The sequence below is a fragment of the Egretta garzetta genome, unplaced genomic scaffold, assembly GCF_000687185.1.
Source record: "Egretta garzetta isolate BGI_Z169 unplaced genomic scaffold, ASM68718v1 scaffold693, whole genome shotgun sequence".
In the NCBI taxonomy this organism is placed as follows: Eukaryota; Metazoa; Chordata; class Aves; order Pelecaniformes; family Ardeidae; genus Egretta; species Egretta garzetta.
This window is the reverse complement of record NW_009259178.1, coordinates 168419-181103: the sequence shown is the minus strand read 5'-3', so window position 1 is coordinate 181103 and position 12685 is coordinate 168419. Positions and strand designations below refer to the sequence as shown.

At 43.0% G+C, this 12685-nt stretch overlaps 1 protein-coding gene across 1 annotated transcript in view; it reads left to right on the top strand.

Moving 5' to 3' along the window:
• PSD3 (pleckstrin and Sec7 domain containing 3) overlaps positions 1-12685 on the top strand; it is a 71893-nt gene that overhangs the window by 43555 nt on the left and 15653 nt on the right. Inside the window, exons 8-9 of the mRNA XM_035891199.1 lie at positions 7507-7700; positions 10174-10244. Coding sequence (XP_035747092.1) covers positions 7507-7700; positions 10174-10244 — 265 coding nt within the window. The remainder of the gene's footprint in view (positions 1-7506; positions 7701-10173; positions 10245-12685) is intronic.

Here is a 12685-nt window from a genome sequence, read left to right as displayed (position 1 = left end):
ACTGCATTTGTAAGGAAAGAGGACGTTTCATTTAGTAGGAAACTTCAGCCTGAAAAGAGAGAAATTAAAACCTCTGTTGTTCTATGACTGCATAAATAAAACAGAAGTTGAATTCTCCCTTTATCTTTTGGTACATTGTGTCAGAACCACTGAATAGAGACACACATCTTGGATTGAGTTTCCTGCTGTTGGTTTATTGTCTTGGTTTGTCTCCTGATTAACTATGGATAACTTGACAACAACCTAATATGAAAGATGATAAATCGGACAAAGTCTGATATCCCCTGTCCTTAGCTGCTTTTGCCAGGCTAAACACTTGTTAACTACGGAAATACTACAGACAAGAAAGAGCTTCAGTTTCTGATTGTGTTAAATTGACATTTCTCTGTGCTTAGGTTTTATGTGGTCTAAGTATGCCAGCAAAGAGTAGAAGGGTCTGCTTTAGATTTTGCCACTTGCAGAACAGTGCATTTTGGTGTAAAATGAAAGAATGATGTCTTTTATCTATTTTGGCGGTACAAGATGTTTACCTCCGTGAACATCTGAAACCTCACCTTCTAGAGAACAATGTATGTCTGGGACGCATGCTCCTGCACCTTTTGTGCTGGAAGTCCTAACAACTGCCATAGGTCTTGCAGGCCCATTGGCTTCTGATCTTCCTTTAAGTTCATCATCTGCAAATTAATTTCTTGTCAGGGTGTGCATCCTCACTTGAAAGGGCTGCTGGTCCCAACTGGGATTGCAGCCCCCGTTCAGAAGTGTGTTAGATAATACCAGAGTAGTGAGGAAGCTGTGCTTCTTGGTGATTCCCCTTACTAGCACGGTGGGAGACATTTTCCCAGCCCGTGTCTTAGACCTGGAATACACTGTGTGAATCTTACATGTCACAGCACCAGAGATGTTTGCAAGACACCCTCTTACAGGTACTTTAGACCCAGAAGAATCCATTATGTGACTCTCTCAATGTCAGAATTTTCTTCTAGCTCTTGGCAAGAGACCATACCATGTCTAATAGACTTGGGCAGCCTCCAGGTGGGAACTGGCTCATGCCTGGCTCTGCTCCCATGAGCTTCAGTCAAGGTGATTTATGAGATAGCTTGCTCTTATATAGGTAGTAACTGCTTCGGCATTTATGTAGTCCAGTCCATATCCCTTGCTAATGGATTGTTTGGGGAAAAATTGCAAGCAGGCTGGGGAAGGAAGAAATCAGAATCCTCCTTAAATAAGGCTTTGGGACGTGGGTATAAAGCCACCCTCTCCCAGCAGAATGCTCAAAGTGGCCAATTGTCCATTCCAGACAGATAGCTGGGACTGATGTGACAATTACTTCCCATGCTATGAAACAAAGCTCATTCTGGGCATAGTTGTGACTTTGTCTTTAGGGCTGAGAGCGCTGGCTGGAAGAGGGAGCATGAAGATGTCTCTCCTTACTTTTACAGAGATGCATAGTTGATGTAAAGTAATCACCCCAAGGAGCCTCAGGACTTTCTGAGCTACAGGGAAGAGGCACATCACTCTCATGTTCTGCTGTCATGATCTGCAGAGAAAGGTGGATAGGAAGGGGACCTGGTCAGTTTGCTGTGATGGGACTGAGGAAGATCCTCTCTCCTTTCTAAAGAGTTTCCCTTTGCTTCCCTGATGCAGTTGGCAGGGGAAGAAGTGGAAGGTAAGGCAAAGGTGGAAGCAGGGCTGCAAACCCAGCATAAGCTTCCTCGTGATGCTGGCATGTTGAAGGAATGCCTTTCCTCCAGCCAGAATCCCTCTGAGGGTCTAAGACTCTCTCTTATGAGCTAAACAACAGTTCAAGAGCTTCTCTGGCAGTACATTGTTTGGTGGATTAATGACTGTCAATATGTCCATAGTCAGGGGAGGGTAACAGCGATACGTAAGATGGGGGAAGACTGCTATATGATCCTTATGTTACTAGTTGCAAGCTAGGTGTGTCATTGTCCTAAATAGTTTGCTGTCTGTTTCCAGTAGAATTACAGTCTGATCCAAAGCCCACAGAAGGAAAAGGCTACCACTTATTCCAATTTTGTAGTCAAGAGAAGTGGCACCTTATTCAGCAGATGTGCTCCAGAGACTTTCAATAGGAGTTTTCATTTATCCTTTAGGAACAGGGAACCACGAGTACCACTCTGGAAGAGAGAACTGTGTTACAATTTTTTTTGCAGTAGTTCCAGGTTCAAGTTCTCCAAAAGGTTAAAAGTGAATCGCGTACCGTGATCTGTAAAATAAACAGATCTGACCTCAAATTTACCCTGAACTAGTGAATGTGGGATTCTGAATGCACACTCCTACTCAGCACTGCACCCTCCAGATTTTTTGGTTACTTTTCACGATAGAACTGACAGAAAACATTCTGCCGTTTACTTGGTATGCCATGTACTTTGCTTGCCATTTCCTCTTGCCTGCCTTGTCGTTCAGTGTCCTGGGAGAAAAGGGACAAGCAGTATAGGAAAACTAACTATCAGAAATGTGACTATTCTGTCTTTTGTCCTAGTCCATATTTCCTTTGTCTGCTGCTTATAGTTCTAGTTCTCTCCTGTCTGTTGGACTGTTGTTCATTTCTTCGAACAGCAAGTGAAGCACTAAGTAGTCATCGGACCTCACTGAAGTCATTGACAGAAGTTCGTACTGACTGTGGTGAAGCCACGTGCTGTTTCATTCAGTTAGTCCAATTCATCCTGTTTTCAGTGTGCTGAGGTCACTGGAACTACCCCAGAAGTGCATGTAGCCCCAATAATTGTGTCATAATTTCTCATGCTGCTTAAATTTCCCTGAGGGACTTGATACTCCCATAAGATTTTTTTATACTTGAACGGTAAACTCTTTTTCTTCAGCCCTGACATCACCCATAAGAGGAAATGAATTCAAGATCCTGTGAACATGAGTGGTGAGATTAAGAGTTGGGTTTGTTTAGGTGTAAAAGGGAGCACTGAGGAGAGGGACCTGAGTGTATTTTTTTCAGTGTGTAAAGGCTGTCACAGAGGAGAAGTGTGTGAATTATTTTTCACACCCATTGTGGGTGGGCTTAAATTTGAAGCACGGGAAGTTTGGGTTAAACATTAAAAAAAACTTCCTAGCAATAAGCCTTCTAAATGAGGGCATAGGTTTCCCTGGAGGAGCTATGGAAGTGCTTTCACTGGAGGTTTTTGTGAACTGGTTATTCTGTCCAGAATGGGTTAGGACGAGCTGATAACAGCCTTAGAGGTGAAGAGATGGATTAGCTGACCTCTTAACATGCCTTCAGTCCCATTGTCTATAATATTATGGCCCAGGTTTTGTACATGTTTCTCATCCTTTGGCTTTTGCACTGATCGTCGTCAGCTTTAAGCTGAAGAAGAAAAATTAATTTGATTTCGGAGACACCAGAGCTAAATACGTTTTCTTTGCATGATGTCTACATGAAAAAGTGGTGGTGAATATTATTGTCCTGCGCTGTTTGTAATATTATGTCTATTTCCTGTTGAAGGTGATAGGAATAATAAAATCATCATCTTAAAATAGGCTGAATGGTGATCTAGAATTAACATATGAAATCCCAGTTTGCTGCTTACAAAATTGAAAAAACCAAATGGCTGCATTTGAGCCAGTTGTATCCTGAAAGCTTTATCTCAGTAGGACAGTGTCATTTTCAGGAGAATCACTTGTTTTTTGATGAGCTGATGATACAGTTTTCTTTCCAGAAAAGTTTAGACATGGACACAGTATATTCTTTTTTATGTTTCTGGAGTGCCCTGAAAAATCCTCTCCTTCCAGCCAAACCAAAATAGGTCTTTGAGACAGTGATGGTGGGAAAGGGCCGCTACCAAATCCTTTCTGTGTTTTCTGCAGCAAACTGTGACACTGAGACCGGGGTGGTTATGAAGATGTCCATGCTGAAGCTCACCTTTTTCTATGTCAAACCCAGAAATCTCTCCCCATTATAATTAACTCTTAATCTCCCAAGTTCTAGGATGTTTCCTATTTGCAACTTCATGATTGGTATTAGAGAGGGCTCAGGTGGTAATCACCTGGCTCTCCTTTCTTCTCTCCTCCCTTTGGAAAAAACGCCAAAACTTCTCTCCATGGGTTTCTCAAGTCAATTTCCTAATACAGATGCTATCAGTTCCATGGATTCATATAAATATGTGTTACAAATCTGAGTATTTTTTTTAAAAGCCAATTTTTAAATGGATAACCCAGCCTTTTGCCATGTCATGTAAGTTTTCTATTTGAAAAAATGCAGAGATGAAGCAGACTTTTAAAAATTAAGGGCTTGACCCTGTCTTTCCAGCTTAGTGACTTCAAGTTTTCCAAGGCAGAGCCTCAAATCAGACTGTAGAGTGTACAGAAGTGTTTTTTGTTACTGAGAGAAATGGGTGGTGGTTTTCTCCCAGCAGAAAAAGTGGGACTTTCTTGTACAGGGTCTTTTTGGGGAGAGGCAAGAATATTTTTCTTCACCAAAATGGCAACATCTGCAATTTTTGCATGTTTCAAATCTGTGTGTTTATGAATGAGGCAAACTCTTTCTGGTTGTCAGTGATCATGCATTTGATCTTCCTTCTTGCAACTGTACCCTGAAGGCTGGTGAGGAGTAGGCTCAAATTGTTACATCCTTGATAAAACCTGTCCAGGACCTACCTATTCAGCCAGCTTCGAGGGCACCTAAGCAAAGGCTAATACCTGAACTGCTTTGCTACTTTGAAACTCCTCCCAGTCATCCTGCTTTTTTCTTGTGCTTGACCACTGAAGCACCATGGAGTATTTGAAGAAGTGCGTCCCACATCCCTTGTTTTTATTTCCACTGGTGTTTCATATTCAAGATCAGAAGGAGACACAGGCTCCTTCTAGTTCTATTTTCGCAGCTGTTCATCCATTTCTTGTTCTCTGTAACAACTCCCCCTTGCCTCTCTGGTTCCCTTCATTGCATCTTGCAGACTGGCTCATGCATCTTGTCAGAGCACTCAGCTCTCACAACTGCCCAAGGCTTCTGAGCCTCAAGGATGTCCAATTTTCAATGACAGATTAAAGGACCAATTCAAGTGTTGTCCAGTGCTACCAGTAGTCATGACAGCAGATGCCATTTTGTCCTTGTCTGCCCTGTCTGCTTTTGTCTTTTGAAGAATTCCTGTTTAATAGCTGCCCCAGAGATGCTGAGTCTGAGAGCAACTGCCTCCGGCACTAGTGGTGTCCAGGATCCCCACGACTGCTCATCACATCACCTGTGGCTGCTTGGATAATGGCACTGGTACATTCCCATGGGACAGTTGATCGGTATAAGACAATTTGCTCCCATAGCTCCAAAGGAGATAGCTTGTTCCAAAAAAAAAATGCTAAGCCACTTACTGCAGTAGGTCTCTGCTGACAAGCAGAAATCCACTGTGTCCTTGGCTGAGATCCCAGAATTCACACGGCACTTCTGTGTGACAAATCAGCCTGAGTGCTTGTGCCCTGTGAGAGATTTTAGTCTGGATTAGGTATCACAGACTCGTGTTGAAAGAATTTGCTCCTGGAACGGACACATATCTAAGAAACATGGTGTCACACAGTAGTCCAGACTTGCCAGCAACTAACAAGTGTGGTAGATGCAGGAAGGGTGGGGACGATCAAAGCTGTCAGAAATTCCTACACTTTTTCAGTTGGGAGAGGGCTTCAACCAAAGCCTGCGTGAAGAAATCCTTACTGCTTTGACCAACAAAAAGTTTTTTACAGAACTCTCTGTTCTGCAGTGGGAAAACATGTTATCAATAGGCTGAAAGATACAAGGACTGCTCTCCCTTGCAGGAGTCAGGTCTTTAGATAAAAGTTTTATTCCTCTTAATCAGAAGGCCTTGCAAGACAACACCGTGATGGCATAGTGCATCACCTTGGCTATATCTCTGCAACTAAATCAAATGTCTGGCACCTTTGTGTGACTCTCAGGCTGAATGTCAATGTGTAGCATCTGTATCCATACTGTTGAAAAGTCTTACCCTCCAAAGGAGGGTGCTTGCTGCTAGAGTGCCTGTTGGGGTGGTCCTTGACTGTGCTGATTCCTAAACGGTGTTTGGAAATTGTTTGGGAGCATGCTGGGTTGAGACCATGCCAAGCAGAAAGTAATTTGAGGTGGTCAAAGTCAAATGCCTGGGAAGACTCCTTGGCACTGCTAAGTTCAGTAATATAGCCTCTGTGCCTCTGGATTTGGTTTCCCTGTTGTCAAACCAGTCTTATTATCCTTGTATCTCTTCAGGCTAAGTTATTCCCCAGAAGACCATTTCGGCAGAGATCAGGATGACACAGATTGTCAGTCTAGCCTGCAGTTTTTGGAGGACATTTCTTTGGATGGTCATTCCCATAAGCAGATATGGTTGCAGTGTGCTGCAAAAGGAGGTTTTGGACTGACATATACCTTGCTAATCCTCATCAAATTTGAATGTAGGCATGTGATTGGAAGGTCTGCCTGAGCTTGCTCTCCCTGCTCATCATCTGGGTCCAGTGAGATGCAGCAGTTTGAAGTCCACCGGCCCATTAGCCATCATTACACTGAAGTGATGATGACCTTTTTTTTTTTTTTTTTTTTTTTTTTTTAATCAGGTGCTGGTCTTAGGAGAAGCATTGCTACCATGACTTTTCAATGACAGCCTTCATCCTCTCTGACACATCTTTCCCAGTCACCTGGAGGGGAATGTGTGGGGACTTAAAAGGACACAGGGCTGTTGTGTGATCTGATGTTAACTGTGGTTCCCCCAGATACATCATCCACCCGGATTCAGTGGCCTGTTGTTCTCCGAAAACCATCCTCCTACTCTTGTGACGGACACCCTTTGTTTTCTAGGTTGCCTGGTTCTTTTTGCCTTTGGCTGCAACAAGCAAAAAGGCATTTATTAGTCAGGCAATGCTTGTAACTTGCTGAAGTGGGTTGCATTGTTGTCCCCAAGAGCTGTGTTGAATACATTGCCCTAATAAGCAACATTTTGAACAGCATTTTGTTTCCAAAATACAGATAACGTAATCCACCTAGTGTAGTTTTTATTTTTAAATTACTACTTTTATGCTACTCTGAGGAGGAAAATAAAGAAAAGGAGGTAGAGTCTGTGTTTCATATGCTAAGTTAAGGGGTAAGCCACAGTGATCTGTAGTAATCTAATTCTTTTCATCTGCATGTGAACTCATGAAGAAATTGGAGATTTTTCAGGAGAGCCCAGCAGGCAAATATTTCCCATTTTAGCACTCAAATAAGTGGAATTAAAAATAGGTGAAGTTGGAGGGACACTGAGCACTCTTGAAATCCTGCCCCTTGAGACTGTAAGAGGGAAACTTGCTCATTTTTAAAACCCATCTCCTGTGTCCTGTGCTGGTGAAGTAGGCGAACTAAAGCTTTGCTATAATCCAACTATGTTTTGGTACTTGTCTAGGTTTCTCTCTAAATAGGGCCCCCTATAAAGAGAGAGGTATGTTTTGACAAGGAGCGTGCAAGAATTACTGAAATGAAACTTTGCTGGTCAGTCCCTCGTTCATGCTTGGTTTTCACTGCTTTTTAAGGGATGAAGAAGAGAAAAAAAAGACTCACTCAGATGGTACAGATGAAAAGGATAATGGGAGCCAGACGAAGGCTGTCAGTCGAATTGGCAACTCAAATAACCCATTTCTGGACATCCCTCATGACCCCAATGCTGCTGTGTATAAAACTGGATTTCTGGCTCGAAAAAGCCATGCGGATATGGACGGAAAGAAAAGTGAGTATCTTTCACTCTTAATGTCTCATTTTCTTGCTATCTCTGCACAGTGCCACTTACGATGAGCCCATGTGCTTCGCAAGGCAAATAGTGCTGCTTCATTAAGGGAAATTGCAGCAATAACAAACAATGTAGCAATTGGATTATCACACTCTCACTATTAGGCCAGGATTTACAATGTTCAGTCCCATTTGTAGCAGCTCTGGTGTGTGAGCATAAGTAATGTGATACAGCAAAGCAATGTGAATCTACTGTGCTAAAAGAAAATTAATCTCATGGTTTACAGCAGAGAAAACAATTTCAAGTGAATTACAATAGCTGTTCCGTAGTAGTTTTGTAATTCTCCTTTTCCTTAAGTGACACCAGATTGTTTCAAATCTCCCCTTCCCTTTGGGTCTGTCTTTAAAGAGAGGCTGTTCTTCAGCTCTACTTGGAAGCTGCTGTAACTGTTCCTGTCCCTACTTTCCCAGCCTTGGGTCGCATATCTAGTGAAGTTCAGCAGCTTTTGGTAACAGCCAGACTTATGCCATGCAGTTCCTCCCTGCTCCTTCTTTGTAATAATCCTGCTGTGTCACTTACTTTAATTATCCTTTTTCCTTCTTGTCCTACTTCCATCTGTGGTGCACTAATTATCGAAGGCTTCTGATTCACCTCTGTGTGTTTTGTTGTTTGGACATCTTCGTTTGTTTATTTTCTATTGATGTTCTTGGAAACAGCAGAAGCTACTCAAGAGCATCTTTATTTTCCCTGATGATTGCTGATGATCACCAACTCACGGTTCATGCTATTGGGCTGAATCCTGAAGGCAAAGTCTGACTTTGTGATGGGTTTCCAGTAACTGCAGCTTTCTCCTAGCTGAGCTGAGCTCTTTGGCGTTTGCATGTTTTGCTGGTGTATTTTAGGAGGTACAGTTGGAGGTTGGTGTTTTCAAGCTGGAGGCTGTCAGCTGGACAAATCAAAACAGAGATGTTGAAATCAAACTGACCTCATTCTTTGTGATGACTGGATGCTCTGAATACATTCCTCTTTATTAAACTTTGTTTATTTAACCTTAATAAATAATTGTCTTTAGTTGCCTTTATTAAATTATTTCTTTAATTATAAGTAATCAGAATTGCTCATTATTCAGCACACTGAATATTGGCATTTTGGGGATAATCCTTCTATGAGTAATGTAATTAGGGCTATGTTTTCAGAAGTTTCTGTACATCTTAGAGGTCTGACTCATTGTCGTGCAGCTCTTGAAAAAGTTACATTCTGATTTCCCAGTTGCAAATAAAATGAAACTCTTTTTTTTAAAGTTAGTTAGACCTTTTCATATTTCATTTCCTAATGGAGTTGTTGCAGGGCAGAGATCAGTTTGTGCAGAATTGCTAATGAAGTTATGTGCTAGCATGCTATATGTATTTTCTGAGGAAAGGAGCACTGAGGGCTAAAGCACTTAGGCAATCTAGAGGAGAAGGACATAACGGGGGCCAATGTCTGGAAGCTGAACTGAACAAATGCCAATTAGAAATACAGCCCATCATGTGGGATGAGAATGATTAACCTCTGGAGCAAGGGACTAATAACCTCTTCACCATCACTTGCTGTCTTCAGATCAGAATGGGGTGCCTTTCTGAGGGTGACGCTTTAGTCGTGCATGGGTTACTAATTTCAGTATAGAGGCAAGTGGATGCTGGTCAGTGGTGCTCACTTGGTGGAAAGTGAGCTTAGATGCAGGCTTCTGATCACTGGCACTGTGACCATACAGCCTGTGCCTCCTCTCCCTCTGTTGCAGCTGAATTTCAAACTGGAGCCTTTGTGCTGAATCCCCCCTTTTTATCGTCTTTTCTCCCCGCCATCCCCCCAGCCCCGCCGCTTGTATCTAGGAATCTAGATGGGCTGGTTATGTTGTCTCTGTTACATTCTTCAACTTCTAACTGACTTTAGGTTTCTTGAGGGGTGAATTTTTTTTCCTTTCTCCGGCTTCCCCTGTGGCTACAGGAAGAGGGAAAGGGACCGAGAAGCCATCTCACTAGTCAGTGCCAATTCTGGTTGTGCAGCAGTGGCACAGGGGAAGGATGCTCTTGAGAGGCACTGCTTCCTGAGCAGCATCCCGTTGGTCCTGAGCCATGCCCACCAGCCTTCTGTGGCATGGAGAAAGGGTGTTTCCTTCTGAAAACTCTGTCACGGTGCAGAGCTCAGACCTAGCTGTGTAGGGGCAGTGTCCGCCTACCTGCAAGAACACAGAGACTGGATCTCTCTGGCCTGCTTTCTGTTCCCTTCTGATCCAGTCCAGGGCTGTCATCAGGGTTGTTTTATTACTCTCTCACACAGCAGGTATGTGCAGGCACTGTGCTGAGTTGCATTGTCCTTTGAAAAGGAGAGTACAAAGGAGGTTTAACGCAGGACTAATGTAGCTCTCCTGTTGCCTAGACGAAGTGTAAAAATGGATCTGGGTTAAATGGGTTTTCATTTGTTTTCTTTGCAGCTCCCCGGGGAAAGCGAGGCTGGAAAACCTTTTATGCTGTGCTGAAGGGAACAGTCCTCTACTTGCAGAAGGTAGGGGAAATCACTGTCTTTTGGAAACTAATTAAAGAGGGATAAAGCAGCAGGCATCCTCTCCGCTCTCACAGCCCACCTCCAGGCTCCTTTCCCTCCGACACACAGTGTAGCTGCTCTCTCTGCCCCCCACTCTGTTTACACACACATTCAGGCCTGAATCCTTTCATTGACACCCTCCCCCTTTTCACACTTTCAAGTTCAGTTCCATTGTTCCCATCCACATGTGCACCCTATCAGTTCCAGTTTAAACCACTGCTGTTACTCACAGCTTTAAAAATAGCCAGCTTCACCAGCAAAGACAGCATCATCTCTCTGTCTTGCATGCATTCTTCTAGGCTGCTTTTAACATTGCATTTCGTACATATGACTTCCCCTCCTGTAAGGCTGTCCTCCTTTCCCATCTTTTCATAGTATACTTTTCTGCACTACCTGCAAGACCAGCTGCAAAACAACTGAACGGCAACTTGGCCTTGGTAGGAATACACAGCTTCTGTTCCATAGCACAATTGAAGGATAACAGGAAACTTCTTTTTCCCCCAGAGCAAGATGAGCCAGTGGTTTCTAATAACCAGTCTTGCTGTCTTGCTCCCAGACAGCAAGAAATAAAAAAATAAAAAAACAAAATCTGAAACCCTTGAAGTATTTTGTTGCAAGCTTAAATATGTCATAGTAGTTTTAACTATTCTCTTGGAATGTGAAATGCAACACGTGAGTGAGAACTGTCAAAATCAAATAAATGGTAGCAGCTAAGTAGATTGTTGAGGCTTTTTGCCCTGAAGCATAGTGAAATATTCATTAAATAGGTGGTGTTTGTCCAGACTGCCCTGCATTGTATAAGTATGCTCCTTTGAAAGCATTTTTACATTTCCACTGTGTTTTGCAACTATCATCAGGAGCGCAAGTTCAAGTGCATACTGCTGTGTCCGCCTCCCCTGCTGTGGCTTTCTGAAGTTCTTGGTTTCATTGGAGCCAACCTGGATAGTCTCTGAGAAGAGAGAGAGTGGTTTGGATCAAATTCTTACAGCATGAGGTTTACAAGGGAAATGCTCTGGGTGCAGTACCCTTTTGAGAGGGCTGAAATCCTGAAACAGACAAAACAATTTGCAGTCAGGAGGGAAGATTTGGGCTGAAAGTTGGATGTGATGTGCTCAAAGCCAGTGCAGGAGACTAGAACCAAGTCTGCTGAATCACAGCTGAGCCTTCCCTCTGGTCCTCTTGCTCGCAGCAGGTTCAGATTTTACTAAAGCAGTCTTCATAGCAGGTTTGTACTTGTCCTTTCCTGGATGAAATGGAGTCACCTGCTTTGAAACCTGAAATAAGTCATCTTAGCATTCACCTGAAAAGACTGTGTGGTTCCCGAAGAAGTAGGAAGGCTCCTTGTCCGTAACACATTAATTAATTTCTTGTTTGATCTTTGAGGGGGGATTAATACGCTTTCAAGGGGAAGAAATGGAGATGCTGTCTATTTTAGAGTCTTAATTAAATACTTTTATGAGTATCACTGGCATACTAGTTTAAAACATGTTCTGTTTGACAAAATGTAGAGATGCTGATATGGCATGCAAATTTTCTGCAGAATGTTGTTCTCCCCACTCTCACCCTCCATCCTTTGGAGAGCAAGAGAGTAATTTCACATCTGACTGCACCTTTGCAGAACGAAAAGCAGTGCTGGAGTTCTTGTTCTTACTTGTTTGTTATTTGTGTGTCTTGCACTTGTCTCAGTGCTTGAATTCAGTGATTACAGGGTGGCTACTCTGCAAAGCTGCACTCTCCCACTTGGTCCTGAAGACACTTGCACTGAAGCTTTCTTACTGTAGCCTGGTGACAAGCAAGACTTTTACTTTAGTGCCATAAAAGGTTGACAGAGGGTCCTTACAGGAAGCGGCTCATTTGCAGAGTGATGGGGCAGCTGTGCCTCCGGCCCCTGCTTGGCCACAGTGCCTCACGCTGCAGCTGTGAAACATCCTCTGATTTCTCTTCAGCTCCAAAAGGTCCAACAGGGCTTTGCTTCAGCCCTGAAATAAACTTTGCTCTGCTAGTGATATGGTATCGCAGAAGTTGAGGGTGGAAGGGTTTTAAAATACACAGCTAGACCAAGCTGTTACAGTAAAAGTTGCTGAGCTGTTGTTTCCTTTTGCAGTATCCCAGGAGACTGAAATCATCCTAATTTCAAAAAGTTCAGCAGAATTTTAGAACAGCTTGATTTCTTTGTAGAGATGCAGAGCTCTGGCAGTAGTCATGGGCAAAGGATTTCCTTGCCTCTGTTTGCCTTCTCTCATGATTATGGAGTGCTATAGGGCAGGGTGCATTCGCATATGCACACACCCATTTTCCCTCTTTCTCTTTTTATCTGTATATTATCTGGTTATCTGTGGAGGTAACATCTGTGATGATGGTTTCATTGCACCAAGTGCTATTCAAGCAAGGGAAATGGAAAG